At 39.7% G+C, this 17939-nt stretch overlaps 1 protein-coding gene across 1 annotated transcript in view; it reads right to left on the bottom strand.

Annotated features, from left to right (window-relative positions):
- The window catches only part of LOC104599142 (SET domain-containing protein), a 94429-nt gene that overhangs the window by 32543 nt on the left and 43947 nt on the right, over positions 1 to 17939 (bottom strand). Inside the window, exon 6 of the mRNA XM_010261541.3 lies at positions 1892 to 2024. Within this exon, the coding sequence (XP_010259843.1) occupies positions 1892 to 2024 (133 nt within the window). The remainder of the gene's footprint in view (positions 1 to 1891; positions 2025 to 17939) is intronic.

The raw sequence follows: 17939 nt of genomic DNA, 5'->3' as shown, positions 1-17939 counted from the left end.
GTTCCATTCCAAACCCTAATCAAATCTTATCCCAACCATGGTTCACAGTTTCAATATTGATGGACATCTTACAATGGAAAATGTAGAAAACTTACAAAAGATTACTATAAACATGGAGTTTGTTAATGAAAGTTTAGGGATTGTTAAAAGAAGTATAATTGTATATTTAATACTCAACAAAACCATGAGAAACAACTTTGTATATTAAATAAGAGAAGATTAGGTGACTTAAATAGATATACCAATCAATTGATGCATTTATTCATTACCATCAGGGAAAAAACATGTCTTTAGAATTGGAAATTATACAAAATATGCATATAAAAACATGAATAATCAAGTACAGCTCTTCTATTTTGATCTTCTTCCTTGATAGTAGATTTCAATACCACAGAGTTCTTAAGTAACTCAAAATCATATCTATCATGAGTATTATGGCCATGGTATTGCACATCAACACAATTAAAATATTTTGCCCAACCATGTCAGTTTCTAATAAAATTCAATAAGTCACCAATCTCTCTGTCTGTCTGCCTGTCTGTTTGTCTGTCTCTTTTGTCTTTTTTTTTTGTTATTTTGATAATGTCATTTTCTCTTCTCAACATATTTCATTCACTTGCCAAGTTGCAATATTTTGGTTTCTGCCTTTTTTGTTATTACATGTGTTTACTAGAATAAGAACCCCTTTTCTAATTAAATGTCCTTTTCTTTTATGAGTTATAGTGAATAATAAATCAAATTGACAATAGTAATCCATTTTCTTTTAAAAAATAATTTCCAAGAACTTCAACTTATTTTAGCTAAATATCTGTGATATATTGGCAATGTTTGAAAATTTAAACCATGAATATTTAGAATTTAGTTGATCATTGCCATTTGAAATATCCGTTATGTATAGATTATACAAGGAAAAAAGAAATTATGTATGCTTCATGACATCTGGCAAAATGGCAAGATTTCAGTGAATGTCATCAAATATTGCTGAAATGTGAAACATGGTCCTAACGTGCACCAGTTGAAGTACTGAACCTTACAAAACCTTGGGATTTGTTCAACTTTAATACTAGAGATCCACTACAAATGTGTTCTAAATCCTTGTCAAGGGTGTCTATATATCCATTGTATATAGATTATACAAGGAAAAAAACAATTATGTATGCTTCATGCCATCTGACAAAATGGCAAGATTTCAGTGAATGTCATCAAATAAAGCTAAAATGTGAAACATGGTCCTAATGTGCTACTGTTGAAGTACTGAACCTTACAAACCCTAAAACCATGACCTCTGTGGGATCTGTTCAACTTTAATACTAGAGATCCACTACAAATCTGTCCTAAATCCTTGTCAAGGATGTCTAGTAAAAGCAGGGAGGGGGAAAAAAGTTTGATTTGAAATATTGATCTTGGATAAAAGTCAAAAAGATATGCACTAGAAAATATTAAGAGGGCTAAAATAAGACAAATAATTGCATGAGAATGAAAACTTTGGTGTAAATTGAAGGCTTCTAAAGGACAAGCATTAGGCCAAAAGGACATCTGTTGAAATAGTTGAAAAATAACAGGAAACTCCCTTTAACAGAGTTTTGTTTCCTATATAGAGTGGAATGGCAACAAGAGGATTTTTTTTGTTACGATTTGCCAAGACAGCTAATGGTTTGATGATGATGATGAGGATGATGATTCCAGCTTATTGAGAAAACATGCCATTTGTAAGCAATGGAGAATTTGCAAAGAAAAAAAATATTACACTGATTTTATGAAAGTAACAAATGTTAAATCCTTGCCAAGAAGAAAAGGAGTGAATTAGTTCATGTACACTTATTAGTTACACAAGCATTCTGAGAGGCAACCAAATGTTGCAAAGAGAGCATACAACATAGATATGGAATACCTGTATTAAATGATTCTGGCAATGTCTCAAAGTAGATCTTGAATTTTGAATCAGGGTTGTACCTCTCATTCATGCTCCACAACAACAACATAGTCTCAGCAGATATGCCATCAATTTCTTTTAATACATGAAACTGCAAAGAGAAAATATGGTGGTTCACCATGTTACTAGATCTTTGGCATCCAGAGTGAATCTCCTGAAGTAGGATACAAATGAGATGATTTCAAAGTAATGTTGGCCCCAACTTAAAATCAGAGAGAAATATTAGATCCATTACACTATTTGTGGCCTAAATTTAAAGGATCAAAACTTGCCCATTTTACTTGATTTTGGAACCATTGAATTAGGTTATTTAGTTATTTACCCAGATATATTAAGGACATAGCTACACCATGTGTTTGATATAGAATTTTCACTAAAAACCAAAGTGTCCAACACAATATAGATACCTTTGTATGGGTATCCAGCTATCATAGTTCAGTTATCTATCCAACCAAGATTGCATGATCTGGGCATACCAGTAATGAACCCTACAGTTGTTGCAGTGTTTACATTGCCGTTGGTTGTCTTTTGCGAGTCTTCCTTCGTTTAGGGACTACGGCCGCACCATCTGGTATTAGAGCTATAATGGCTTCTAGATGTGGAGGGCACACTACCAAAGGAAGCTCCATTCAAAGCTTGCAAAGGAAAGCTCCCTCGATGAAAGACTTGGAGGAAGGCATATCCAACACAGATAGACGAATTGGCCAGATTTCTACTCAAGTCCAAGAACTTACAAACTGGGTGCTTTCAATGAGGCAAGAGAGCTTCCAGAAGTGCTCATCTGTCTCTCCTTCCATCCCCTTTTCACTCACCTTGTTGAGTTGACATGGAGGAGTATGAAGAAGCCTCAATATCTTCCTCTTGGGAGTCACCAAAACGAGAACCCCGTTACCACAGGCACCAAGCAACAGCAAAGAGGCACCATCCTCGTCACTGGGATGGTGGTATCAAGTGTGAGATTGCCGAGTTCACAGGCACCGTTCGCCTAGAGGATTTTGTTGACTGGTTGAGCAGTGTCAAGAAGTTTTTTTACTACAAGTCAGTCCCTAAAGAGAAGAAGGTTCCCCTGGAACTTGCTGCCAACAGGGCAAGCCAAAGATCCAGACCTAAGATGCTATGAAAGCCAAAAAGAAATTGAGAATTCCTTCCCACAATCTATCATCAGAGCCTTTTCATCTAGTTTCAGTCTTTATGTCAAGGATCCAAGACAGTGAGCGAGTGCATGTTCGAGATTTAGTCTCTTCCAGCCTGAATGAGTTTGTAAGAACCCAAGGAGTTCACCATGATCCAGTATAAAGGACTGAAACCAGCTTTAAGATAGCAGTTGCAAGTGGCTCCACACATCTACTCCATCTCTAATGCTCAATAGGTAGCATGAGGAATGGAAAAGCTATGGTCCTAAAAACTCCTCAAGCCTGCTACATCTTAGCCTTCATAGAGTAGCAAGCCAGTGACCACGACCCCAACCACCCAAGCACAACATCTTCAACAAAGCCCCTAGTGAGATTAGACTCATAGAAGGGTGTCTGATGCTTTAGGTGCAATGAGGTCATCAGACATACCACCAATGAGTACAAGTTGAAATGAGTCATGCACAACGATGCAGAGCCCCAGCACAACGATCTCCCAACTGATATGCAAAGGAGAACATTGAGTTCGTGGAGAAGCCCAAGTCATGTGAATAAGTTTGTTGGCACCCCTGAAGGAAGAAGACTGGCTTCGCAACAACATCTTCCATTCTACATGCCTTATTAGTGGCAAAGTTTGCAGCATTGTGATTGATGGAAGCAATTGCGAGAACGTCATGTTAGAGGAAGCAGTTCAGAAGCTTTAGTTGCCTACCAGTACTCATCCCCACCCTTTCTCCACTGGTTAAAGAAGGGTATTGAAGTAAAATTCACTAAGTGTTGTTTGTTCAGCTCTGCCATAGGTAAGTCTTATACTAATGAAGTGTAGTGTGATGTTATACAGATGGATGCTTGTCATCTACTTCTGGGTCAACCGTAGCAGTATGACAGAAGTGCCAACCATGATGAGAGAAATAATACAAATGGTCTCGTCAAGGAAGGCACGAAGTATATACTTAGACCATCGCGACCCCAACGAGATCAGCAGAAGACCCTTGGGATTGCATTCAGATTGATGCCTTGCAAGGCGTTTAAGTGGGAGATCAAGGAGGGAATGATGCTGGCCCTTGTTGCAAGTCCATCTTGCAAGGTTGCACTAGCAATCTCCACAAGCCTACAATTGCTTATCAATGAGTACTTGCACCTCTTCCTTGAAAAGCTTCCTGATGATCTTCCCCCTCTATGAGACATTCAACACCAGACCGATCTCATCCCCTAAGCACCACTACTGAACCGTCCCCACTATAGGCTCAACCCTTGAGAACATGTAGAACTACAACAGCAAGTCAATGAGCTGCTTCAGAAAAGGACAAATACAACCCAATATGAGTCCCCTGCGTTGTACCCGTCTTCCTCATACCCAAGAAGGATGGCTCATGGAAAATATGTAGATAGTCACACCATCGACAAGATCATTCTAAAGAACCAATTCCCCATACCTTCATTGGAGATGCTGGACCAACTCGGTCAAGCCACATTATTTACCAAGATAGAGCGGATACCATCAAATTTGCATCAGGCTACGCAATGAGTGGAAGATAGTCTTCAAGGCCAAGGAAGGTTTGTACAAATGACTAGTCATGCCATTTGAGTTGTCCAACGCACCATCTACCTTCATAACAGTGATGACTCAGCTTTTACAGCCCTTTTCAGGCAATTTTGTTGCTGTATAATTTGATGATATTCTTATTTATGGTAGAAGTATTGATGAACACACACAACATCTATGTGAAGTTTTTGATGTTTTGAGTAGAGAGAATTTTTCTGCCAAACTGAAAAAATGCTCATTCATGCAAACCAAGTTAATTTTTCTCAGTTTTGAGCTCTCAATTGAGGGAATCAAAGTTAGTGAGTGTGATTTTCCTTGATTTTGTTGTGTATGACATGACACCCTTTCTCTGGGCAATGGGGATGTCAAGGTCATCCCCAAGAACATCAATAGAAATAGGGACAAATGGGTCAATGAGAATGAGAGTACCTGGCGGAGATGGACTTACCTCCTAGGAGTCTGATGGTGTCAGTTGCAGAGTATTTAGCAGCCTCTTTCGCTTCAGAAAATTCTAATTTTACAAGGTATGTGTTATTTCTAACACTATTAATATAACTAATCTCTCCTCTTCTAGTAACCTAATGGCACTTAGTTCTTCCGAGAAAAAATCTTTCTCTACAGAGTTGGGGCTATAGACATTTGTTAAAGCCCATTCCTTTCCATCACTTAACCTCTTTACTTTTATTGAAATTGAGTACTGTCCAATCAATTACTCTAGACACTCCATTTCTTCATTTTTACACATCTTGAGAATTCCCCCTGAGGCACCCCAAGAAGATGTAAATGCCCAACTTAAGCCCCTACTAACCCAAAAACTCCTAATCCACCTTTTAACAACTTTAAGACCTTTGTTTCCTGAAGTAAAACTAGAACTAGCTTTTCTCTCTGTAGGACTCCCCTTACTAATCTTCTTTTCTTTACCTTCCCAAACCTCACACATTCCAGCTTATAATTTTCATTGGAAAAAAAACTGTGATGAGACCCTGAGAATCACCCGTCTTCTAATCTCTTTTTTTCTGTCCTTCCTCCTAACCCCTTCCCTATCATGCACTACACTGCTCTTCAGCTTCTCAACTTCACTCTTTTTATTTTATCGATAACAGAAAAAATTTATTAATTAAACAATAGGAATACAAGAAAAGGAGAGGTAAACTTTCTTAACTCTCCTCAACAAACAAAAAACAATTACAATTGAGCACAAAATAATTCACTTCTTCCCACCACTTATTTTGCAAGAACATCAGCAAAGGCATTAGCAGTTCATTTGTCCAAATTAACTTTCACGTCCATATTCAATGTCAACCAATTGAACTTCTTCCGCTCACCATTAAAGATCCAGAAGCCATTTCCTTCCAGAAGAAAAACAGTCCAAAGGAATGAGAGGACTGATTTAAAAGTAGTGAAAAAGTATTAGATATCAGTAGCAAAGAGAAAAGAAGAGGAGAGAAGAAGAAGAAGAAGAAGTTGGTGGCAATAGGGTTTTGGGAGAATTGTCAATCGAATGTTTCTCCCTTCCCTAATCCTTTTCATTAAAACATAATTTACAAAGTTTTGGTATTTACAAAGAGGCCCTTAATTGGGCGATTAACATAATTAAGCATAACATAAAGAAGCATAAAAGGCCCATTAACAAAAGAAACATAAACATAAACAAATAAAAGCATCCTATGGGCCATTCGGCCCATTCTCTCTACACTCCCCTTCAAGCTGAGCATAGATGTCAATCATGCCCAGCTTGCCAGTGTCATGTTGTAGTTTGGCCTTGGAGATTCCCTTGGTAAAAATGTCAGCTAACTGTTCTTCAAATGTAATGAATGATAGACAAACTTCTCCAGAAGCCACTCTTTATTTGATAAAATGCTTGTTAACTTCAATATGTTTAGTCCTATCATGTTGCATCGGATTGTCAGCAATGTTGATGGCAGCCTGATTATCACAATATAGCATCAATGGCTTATCATACTCAACACGCAATTCCTCCATCAAGGATCGAAGCCAAGGCAACTCAGAGACTCCATGAGCCATAGCTCTGTACTCGGACTCAGCTGAAGATCTGGCAACAACTGATTGTTTCTTGCTTCTCCAAGAAACAGTATTACCTGTTGTGACTCATATCAATAGGAGTAGCCACTGGTCTTGCACCCATCTTGCATGTTTCAGTGAGCAAGTTTAGCGCATACTTTTGTTGAGAGATAAAAAGTCCATCCTTAGACCGAGCCACTTCAATGCTAAAGAAATAGTTAGTTAGCCACGAGTGTGGGGTTCCATACCCACACTCAGGCTCTAGTGTGTATGGATTCATACCCACACCTAGTTGTTTCTAATTTCTTTTATTAGTAGTTTCTAATTTCTATTATTAGAAGTTTCTAATTTCTATTAAATTGGGCTGTTTGGCCTTATTGTTTCTATTTTTTGTTTTGTTCCTATTCTTGTAAGGATCCTAAAATCTATAAATAAAGGAGTGTATGGGGAACCAGATCATTCACCATTGAACCCCTTCTTTCTTTTCTCCTCTCTTCACTCTTTCTCTCTCTCTCTCTTTCTCTCTTTTCTTCTCTTCAAACCTGTAATACAGTAAATAGTTCTTCTTCTTTCAAGTTGGTATCAAAGCCTTAGATCTAGGGTTTCTCATGTGGATTTAATTCAGCCGACCACATGAGAATTGTTTAGGGCTGAAAGTTCAGAAAGATCCTTATTTCGGCTGATTCTTGGAGGTTGCAAGAAGGCTTTAGCAGCTGTCCTAAGATTGGAGAGAGTTTCTTGTAATCAGGAAGAATCAAGCAGGAATTGAGTGATCAAGATTGATTCTTGATCAAGATTGGAGGTTCCGATCAGTTTTTTTTCTTGGTTCTTTGATCAAGATGCAAGGTGCTGATAGTAATCGATTGATCAAGTTTGAAGACTGAAGGTAGCAATCAGTTTTCTGGGTTTTTTTCTTCATAAAGTAAGTACATTTTCTTGAGATTGATACTCAAAAGGACTTTGTTATTCATTCAAAGAGGTACGGATAGAAAATCTCAGGACTGATATCAATCATTCCAGGACAGATATCAATCCTAGGACAGTAGTTGACTGTTAACTAACTACAAAATCATTGTCCTAGGTCAGCTGTTATCAGCCTTGAAATACAGTTTTTTCTTGTCACAGTAGTTTAAAGCCTCTTCTTAACTTAGAATGGAGTACAAGAACCAAGGGAAATGTGCTTTTGGGATTGGTGATTCAGGTAACATGACTGAAAACACCTTTCAGATTATAACTGTTAAGTTTGATGGATCAAACTACTTGGAATGGGCCCAATCAGCCATGATGGCTATTGGGGGTAGAGGAAAATTGAACTTCTTGCTAGGGGATGTGAAGAAACCCTCCAAGGAGGACCCTACTTATGCTAGGTGGGTCTAAGAAAATTTTTTGGTGATGACATGGTTGTGCAACTCTATGCAGTCACACATCAGCCGAAACTACTTGTGGGCTAAAACAACTAAGGAAATATGGGATGTTATGAAGGAAACATACTCTCAGCCTCTTAATGTTGCTAGGGCTTATGAGCTAAAATGTGAGGTTAAAAATCTGAGGCAAGGAGGGAAGCAGGTCTTTCTTTACTTTTTAACCTTAAAATCCCTGTGGAGAGTCAGAGAGATGCTCAAACATATAGAAAGCAAGTTGAAACTAATAGAGTTTTTGAGTTCCTAGCTGGTCTGAACTCTGATATGACATTGTGAGACAACAGTTGTTGACAAGAGATAGTGTGACTTTATCACAAGCCTATTCCCTAGTGCATAGTGAAGAAACTAAGAGAAATGTTATGTTGCAGCAACAGCCCTCCGAATCAGCCTTGATAGCAGTTAGACCTAAATCTGGGGGGAGATAAGGAGAAGAAGGAAGCTAAGAAGGACTTAGTACGTGAACACTGCAAGAAACCTAAACATACTAAGGACACCTGTTGGAAGTTGTACCCTCATCTAGTTCCAGCAAAGCTCATAAATAAGAAAGGGAATGCTAATATGGTTGTCAACACTAATAGTACAACTTCATCAAGCACAAGAGGCACTCCTTTAGATACCCTAGCTGCAGTCCGAGCTGCTCTGACTCTGTTAGAAAATGAATTTAGTAATTCAACGCAGCCTACATCGGCTCAATAGCCTACTTCAGCCCTTGCTCATACAGGTACAAGAGCTACTGCTTGTCATGCTTCTGTCCCAAGTAATACTAGACCTTCCTAGGTAATAGATTCAGGTGCTTCAGATCATATGACCAATATATCTACTCTATTTAGCACCTATTGTTTATCCACTGGGAGAGAGAAAGTTCCTATTGTTGATGGCTCTCTTGTACCAATTTCTGGCAAAGGAGACATCAAATTATCAGATACCATCACCCTATCCTCATCTTTGCATGTTCCCAAGCTTAGTGCTAACTTACTTTCAATCAGTAGTATTACTAAAAATCAAAACTGTTCGATAACTTTTTTTCCCTGATCAGTGTATTTTTCAGGATCTGGAAACGAAGAAGGTGATTGGGATTGACCGTGAGATGAATGGAGCCTACCTACTAGAACATTCATAGGGGGAGCAGAGTGAAGCAGGGAAATTGTTTGTTTCTTAGTCTTGTAGTAAGATTATGCTTCGGCACAACCGCTTAGGTCATTTATCTTTTAGATCTTTAAAGAGTCTTTTTCCAAACTTGTTTGAGTCAATAGAAGTGTCTAGGTTAAAATGTGAAAGTTGTGAACTTGCAAAACATAGTAGATCATCTTATTCTTAAGTAATAAAAGAAGCAACCTTCCTTTTGAGATTGTGCATACCGATGTTTGGGGGCCCTACCATACCCCCACCATGGGGGGTACAAATATTTCTTATTATTTGTTGATGACTATACCCGTTTTTCATGGGTCTATCTTATGCACTCTCGAGATGAAGTCCCCTCTCTGACCCAAGCTTTCCATCAGATGATCCTAACTCAATTTGAAACCCTTAAACAACACCTTCATAAGGAATTTAAAGTGAAAGACCTAGGAAAGTTACATTATTTCCTAGGAATTGAGGTAGCTCGATATAAGCATGGCATTTTCATCTCCCAAAGGAAGTATGTTCTGGACTTATTGGAAGAAATTAGCAAGTTAGGAGTGAAACCCGCTGATACTCACATTGAGCCTAACCATAAGATAAGTGCAGAAAGTGGAGTACTCCTTGAGGATAGGGCTATGTACCAAAGGCTGGTTGGGAAACTTCTTTATCTCTGTCTAACTTGACCAGATATTTCTTGTGCCGTCAGTATTATCAATCAATACATGCATTCTCCTAGGACTACCCATCTCCTTACAGTAGAAAGGATCCTTGCCTACTTAAAGAGATGTCCAGGGAGAGGTATACTCTTCAAGAATAATGGTCATATGAAAATAGAAGTGTATACAGATGCGGATTGGGCTAGATGTGCTGATGATAGAAGGTCCACCTCTGGATATTGTGCATTTGTGGGGGGAAATCTTGTTTCCTGGAGGAGCAAGAAACAAAATGTTGTTGCTCGCTCCAGTGCAGAAGCGGAACACAGATCCATGGCCAATGGTGTTGCAGAAGTGTTACGGATAAGATCCTTGCTTAATGAGTTGGAGGTTGATTATGTGAAGCCTCTGATGTTGTATTGTAATAATCAAGCTGCAATTAATATTTCCCACAACCCAATACAGCATGACAGGACTAAGCATATCGAGGTTGACCGACATTTTATCCGAGAGCGAGTCGCATCTCAAGAAGTATGCCTTCCTTACATTGCCTTAGACATGCAGTTAGCTGATTTCTTCACCAAAGCAGTCACAAAAGGCAAATTGGAGACAAATCTACGCAAGTTGGGCATGACAAATATATACTCCCAACTTGAGGGGGAGTGAAGAAATAGTTGGTTAGCCACAAGTGCGGGGTTCCATACCCACACTCAGGATCTAGTGTGTGTGGATTCATACCAACACCTAGTTGTTTCTAATTTCTTTTTAGTAGTTTCTAATTTCTGTTATTAGAAGTTTCTAATTCTGTTAAGTTGGGCTGGCTGGCCTTATTGCTTCTATTTTTTGTTTATTTCCTATTCTTGTAAGGATCCTAAAAGCTATAAATAAAGGAGTGTATGGGGCAGTAGATCATTCACCACTGAACCCCTTCTTTCTTTTCCCTTCTCTTCACTCTTTCTCTCTCTCTCTCTCTCTCTCTCTCTCTCTCTCTCTCTCTTCCTTCTTCTCTTCAAACCTATAATACAATAAACAATTCTACTTCTTCTTTCAAGTAATGCCAAGGAAATACCTCAACTCCCCAAAATCTTTAATCTCAAACTCTATATGGAGGAAAGATTTAAGATCATCAATCCCCGTCACATCAGCACCAGTCACTACTATATCATCAACATAGACTATAAGATATGCCACCAATGAACATCTCCTCTTCACAAAGAGGGTATGATCAGACTGAGTCTGTATGTAACCAAAGTTAACAAGGGCAGCCCTAAACCTTTCAAACCATGCCCTAGGTGACTGTTTGAGTCCATAGAGAGACTTCTTCAATTTGCACACTTTTCCCTCCATATTTGTGCCATACATCCCTCGTGGGAGAGACATAAACTTCCTCAATTGATTCTCCATTCAAGAATGCATTTTCTAACTAATAAAGTGGCCAATCTGAATGAGCAGCCAAAGATAGTAGAACCCGCACATATGTCATTTTTGCAACAGGAGCAAAGATCTCCAGATAGCCAATCCCATAAATTTGTGTATAGCCTTTTGCAACCATCCAAGCTTTGTACCTCTCAATGGAGCCATCAACATGGTATTTAATGGTGTAAACCCACTTACAACCCATTGGCTCCTTCCCTTCAGGCAAATCAACCACTTCCCATGTGTCATTCTTATGCAGAGCATCTATTTCAGTTTTCATAGCATCCCTCCATTCTAGAAAAGTAAGAGCTTTTGATACAGACCTGGGTATAGGGTTAAAAGCAATAGAAGAAAGAAATGCATAATATGAAGGAGAAAGCAGACCATAGGAAAGGTGTTTGGAAATGCAATGTGTAGTACACTTCTGTTTACCTTTCCTGATAGCAATAGGGACATCAAAATCTGGAAAGGGTAGTTGCAAAGGGCTATATCAGTACCTATTGTCTCTTCAGTAACTGGAAGTGCATGAAGCTCATGTGATGTAGAGGAAACAATCTGCTCACTTCTGGTCCTTTCCCGCTGGTACCACCTGGGATTAAAGAGGGGACAATGAGGTAATAGAGGAATAGGAATATTGGAAGGAACATGAGATGATTGTTCCTCCCTTGACTCATTAATAATAGAAGGAGACTCAATAGGGACAGGAAAGGGGAGTGCAAACAACTGTGACACATGCTCCCCCTGTGAACAATGCTTCCCCAAAGAAGAATCATAGAAATGAGTGGACTCATCAAAGGTAACATCCATTGAAACATAACGAGTTCCGGTGTTAGGATCAAAATAATAATAACCCTTCTGTGTGGAGGCATAACCAAGGAATAGGCATAACCAAGGAACAACCAAAGACACGAAGGGGAATAGGAAAAAGGTCCTTACCTGGATGAAGGAGGCTAAAGGGGGACTTAAAACCCAACACTCTAGATGGCATACGGTTGATTAGGTAGATTGCAGTGAGAACAACATCCCCCCAAAATCTTGTAGGGACATGTGAGGCAAACAAGAAGCTTCTTGCGACTTCAACTACGTGACAGTTCTTCCTCTCAGCTACTCCATTTTGTTCTGGAGTACAAACACAAGAACTCAAGTGAATAACCCCAAAATCACTGAGATAAGAGGTTAGGTTTTTCTTAAAGTATTCTTTGGCATTGTCAAATCAGAATATTTTGATTCTAGTATCAAACTGGGTAAAAACAAATTCATGGAACTACCTCACAAGTTTGGGAACTTCATCTCTGGATCTCATAAAAAATAACCAAGTATATTGTGAGAAATCATCAATGAACAAGATAAAATATCTATAGCCTCACATCGAGGGTAAATGGAGTAGAAATCTGCTAAATTAAAAAATATGAAAAAAAGTAGTTTCTTGAAGAGAGAAGAAAGAGAGAAGGAGAAGAAGAGAAGAAGAGAAGTTGAAAGAAAAGAGAGTTGTAATCTGGCCACCCCCCTTCACTTATTATTTATACTAAAATAATAGAACAGTACAAAGACAACTATGCCCTTATAGGGCGGCAAAACATAAAACAACATATATAACACTCAAAAAACATAATAAAATTTGGACTCACATAACTATTGTGGTCCTTACCTCCTATCTAACAACTAACATAAAACATCTACTCAGAAAAACATCATAAAACTAATTAATCTTCAACACTCCCCCTCAAGTTGGGAGTAAATGTCACACATTCCCAACTTGCGTAGATCATGTTCAAGCTTGTTCCTTGCCACCCCTTTGGTGAGAACATTAGCCAGTTGCAACTCTGAAGAGACATAGGGCAAACAAACTTCTCCGGTTGTTACCCTTTCTCTTATATAGTGTCTATCAACTTCAATGTGTTTTGTCCTATCATGTTGAATTGTATTGTGGGCAATATTGATTGCAGCCTGATTGTCACAGTATAACATCATAGGTTCCTCTGCTTTCACCCCAATCTCACTCAAAAGAGATCTAACCCAAAGAAGTTCTGAGACACCATGAGCCATGGATCTATACTCAGCCTCTGCACTTGACCATGCCACAACCGCTTGCTTCTTACTCTTCCAAGAGATCAAGTTTCCACCTACAAAGGTACACACTCCTGATGTAGACTTCCTGTCATCTAAGCATCCTGCCCAGTCTACATCAGTATAGGATTCTAGCTTCAGATTCTCATGATTTGAGAAAAGAATGCCTCTGCTAGGGTGCTTTTTCAGATATGCAAGTATTCTCTCAATAGCTTCCCAGTGTTGAACCCCAGGTGCACGCATGTACTGACTCACAACACTGACAGCATAAGAAAGATCTGGTTGTGTCACACAAATACAGCAGTCGGCCCACCATTCTTTGATATCTCCGCACATCCTTTACCAATTCACCATCCACACCATTAATTCTGTGATTTGGATCAATAGGAGTGTTTGCTGGTTTGGTCCCCAGCTTCCCAGTCTCTTGCAGTAAGTCAAGTACATATTTTCCCTGTGAAATGAAGATCCCATGCTTGGATCTTGCAACTTCAATCCCTAAGAAGTATTTGAGCTCACCAAGATCTTTGATCTCAAATTCTTGCTGTAATGATTTTTTGAGATCATCAATCTCCTCCAAATCATTTCTTGTCACCACTATATCATCCACATACACAATCAGAATTGACACCAAAGAATCTCTCCTCTTCACAAAGAGGGTGTGATCAGACTGTGTCTGTGTGTATCCAAAATGGATGAGTGCCCCTCTGAACCTGTCAAACCAAGCCCTAGGTGATTGTTTCACTCCATACAGAGATTTTCTGAATCCGCACACCTTTCCTTTACCAACATTTTCATAAAAGCCTGCTGGAATGTCCATATATACCTCCTCCTGTAAGTCACCATTGAGGAAAGCATTTTGACATCAAGCTAGAACAAGGGCCACAAATAGGTGGCTACTAGAGATAAAAGGATACGAATTGAACTCATCTTAGCTACTGGTGCAAAGGTTTCTAGATAATCAACACCATAGGTCTAAGTATACGCTTTTGCTACCAACCTTGCCTTGTACCTCTCTATCTTGCCATCGGCCTTATACTTCACTGTGAATACCCATCGACATCCGACTGTCTCCTTCTCTGGGGGGAGATCAACTATTTCCCAAGTTTGGTTTTTGATCAAAGCATCCATCTCATCTTGCATGGTTGTTTTCCACTCAAGTTTGGAGAGAGCCTCAGTAACATTCCTGGGTATAGACACAGAATCCAGGGAAGAAAGAAAAGCACGATAAGAGGGTGATAAGGCACTGTAGGAAAGATGGTGTGAAATGCAGTGGGTTGTACACTTTCCCTTCCCCTTATGAAGTGTAATGGGAGGATCAAGGTCAATGGGATCAGCTGCAACAATGGTGTTAAGGACAGAAACATTATCATCAGAAAACATAACAGGCTCAGGCTCAAGAGGAATACCTGGAACTGTATCTGCCGAATCTGGAATTTCAGAAGGACTAACAGAGAGTGGTGTGGGTCGAGGATGTGTGGCATCAACCATCATCTGTCGGCGATGATATTGCTGTGAGGCTGCCCGTAGTGGCTCAGGTAATGAAACTGGAGGTGCAGGTGGTGGCTGAACTGATGGAGGCACCACAGAAACAGGAAGAGGAACAAATTGTGAGTTCTCCTCCCCAAAACTCTCCCCTTGAAAAGAACCACTCAAGAAGAAGAATGTGGATTCAAAAAAGGTAACATCCATAGTGACAAATCTGCTCCTCGACATTGGGTCATAACAGTAATACCCCTTTTGGTTCTGAGCATACCCAAGAAAAACACATTTCTTGGCTTTAGGATCCAATTTCTTGCGATGAGGGCCAAGAATGTCAACAAAAGAAACACAGCCAAAAACCCGCAGAGGTATATGAAACATCTCTCCATCTGGAAAAAGAAGGCTAAATGGCACCTTAAACCCCAAAGTCCGTGAAGGAACATGGTTAATCACATGCACAGCTGTAAGAACTGCATCTCCCCAGAACTACACAGGAACTGAAGCCCACACCATAAGACTCCTTGCCACCTCCATAATGTGTTTGTTTTTTCCTCTCAACAACTCCATTCTGTTGCGGTGTATATGCACAACTGCTCTGATGAACTACACCATGTTCTAAGAGATATGTGGTTAGGTCCTTCTCAAAGTACTCTCTGGCATAATCTGATCTAAAAGCCTAAGTTCTCACTCCAAATTGTGTGAGAACCATCTAGTGGAATTGTCGTACTAAGTTAGGAACCTCATCACGTGATCTCATCAAATATATCCAAGAATTTTGTGTATACTCATCCACAAACAAGATAAAGTAATGGAATCCTCCCATGGAAGGGATTTGATATGGCCCCCATACATCAGTGTGAACAATATTAAAAGCATTACTTCTTTTATTACTTGATTTAAAAGACTGTCTACAATGCTTTCCTAACTGACAACTCTCACACTCCAAAGTAGATAACTGAACAGACTCGAACAACTTTGGGAAAAGACAATTCAAAGAACTAAAAGAAAAATGTCCCAAAGCATAATCTGGTTTACTGACTCTGACCCACTACTACTGCTGCTGCTAACATGATGGCCCTGATGTCTCGAAATCTCATCCAGAAGGTAGACTCCATTCACCTCACGACCACTCCCAATCATCTTCTTTGACTCCAGATCCTGCAAAACACAATTACCAGGAAGAAAGGTCACAGAACAATTCAATTTTTTTTGTCAAAGAACTAATAGACAATAGGTTGGTATGAAGTCTAGGGACATGTAAAACAGAGGACAAAGTTATATCATTGGTCACTCTAACTGTCCCCTTCCCAGCAATGGGCATATGTGAACCATCTGCTGTAGAGACTCTGTCTCTACCAGAGCACAACTGATACGAACTGAAAATGGTAAGGGCATTAGTCATATGCTTAGATGCTCCTGAGTCTATAATCCAGTGAGGTCCCTTCTTACCTGAAGTGGATGCAAGATTCGTAGTTGCATATGAACTACCTGTATGTGCAAAGGAAGTGTGTAGTTGGCTCCTGCATTCTGCATTCCATCTGGAAGGCTAGAGCTGGGTGAATCTTTCTTACTCATAAGCTGTCCAAACCTCTCCAATTATGTTCTCACTGCTGCTAATCAGTTTGGGAGAGAGGGGCTGAAGAGTCTCCTGTAGTGGCTACATTTGCATTTTCCTTCTTGTTTCTTATCCGAGCAGGCATAAGATTTGGATGAAGCTTCCAACAAGTGTCCCTGGTATGCTTAGTCTTCTTGCAATAATCACACACCAAGTCCTTATCTTCCCTTCTAGTCTCACTACTCCCCCTGTCTCCATTCGGCTTAGGTTTTGTTGTACCAACCATAGCCGACTGGTCAATCCCAGGCTGTCTCAGCATTACATTCCTCCTACTCTCCTCTCCAGAGACAAAAGCATAGGCCTGAGAGAGTGTCACACCCTCCCTATAAAGAATATGCTACCTAGCAATGTCGAATTCAGGGTTCAGCCCTGCCAAGAACTAAAAAACCTTATTCCTCTTGTTATGATTCGGCCTGCCTTGGAGTTCTGTTTGCCTGAGATCAGTCACGTAGAGAGAGGTAGGAAGGTGGAAGAAAGAGAGAGAGAGAAAAGAAGAAAATCTGGTTCGAACTGGAAGTCAAAGAACATAACTCCCATTCAGCCAGACATGTGCTTTTATTATTAAAATTAATGGAAAAGACATATGTGCCCTTATTTAAGCAAGGAGCACTGGTTCTAACACAATATTACAGATCAACAACCTTATTCTAAGTATAAAGACAGAAATACCCCTACGCTAACACTCCCCCTCATGCTGGTGAGCATATATCATATACTCCCAGCTTGTTACATATGTAGTCCACTCTTCCCCGACTCAAACCTTTTGTAAATAAGTCTGCCCACTGGTTTCCTGTATTAACATATGCAGTGTCTAGCTCTCCATTCAGCACCTTCTCCCTCGCAAAGTGACAGTCAACCTCAATGTGCTTGGTTCTTTCATGAAACACCAGATTAGAAAAAATACGAACTGCAGCCCGATTGTCACAATAGAGCTTCATTGGAGTATTGTTGTTGTACCCTACTTCCTGTAGAAGGTTCCTTAGCCACACTAATTCACAAGCAGTATGTGTCATAGCCCTATATTTTGCTTCTGCACTACTTCTTGCCACGACTGTCTGCTTCTTACTTTTCTATGTCACCAGGTTACCTCCTAGGAAAGTGCAATAGCCTGTGGTAGACCGCCCATCAGACATAGAACCGGCCCAATCAGCATCAGAATACCCTTCTATTCAAGTTTTCCACCACTTTTGTATATCAAACCGCGACCTGGAGCCCCTTTTAAATACCTCACAATTCTCAGAATTGCATTCCAATGAGGAATCATAGGTTTCTGCATGAACTAACTCACCACACTAACCACAAATGAGATGTCTGGCCTAGTAATGGTTAGGTAGTTCAGTTTACTTACAAGTTGTCGGTATCTGCTAGGGTCTTCAAACACTTCACCCATATCACTGCTTAGCCTAGTATTTGTGTCCATAGGTGTTTCAGTTGGTTTAGCACCCAACAAGTCTGTTTCTTCCAGCAAATCAAGCACATATTTCCTCTGGCACAGATTAATACCATACTTAGATCTTGCTACCTCTATCCCCAAG

Source organism: Nelumbo nucifera, chromosome 2 (assembly GCF_055504915.1).
Source record: "Nelumbo nucifera cultivar China Antique chromosome 2, China Antique-T2T, whole genome shotgun sequence".
In the NCBI taxonomy this organism is placed as follows: domain Eukaryota; kingdom Viridiplantae; phylum Streptophyta; class Magnoliopsida; order Proteales; family Nelumbonaceae; genus Nelumbo; species Nelumbo nucifera.
The sequence above is the reverse complement of the archived record's forward strand: the minus strand, read 5'-3'. Positions and strand labels throughout refer to the sequence as shown.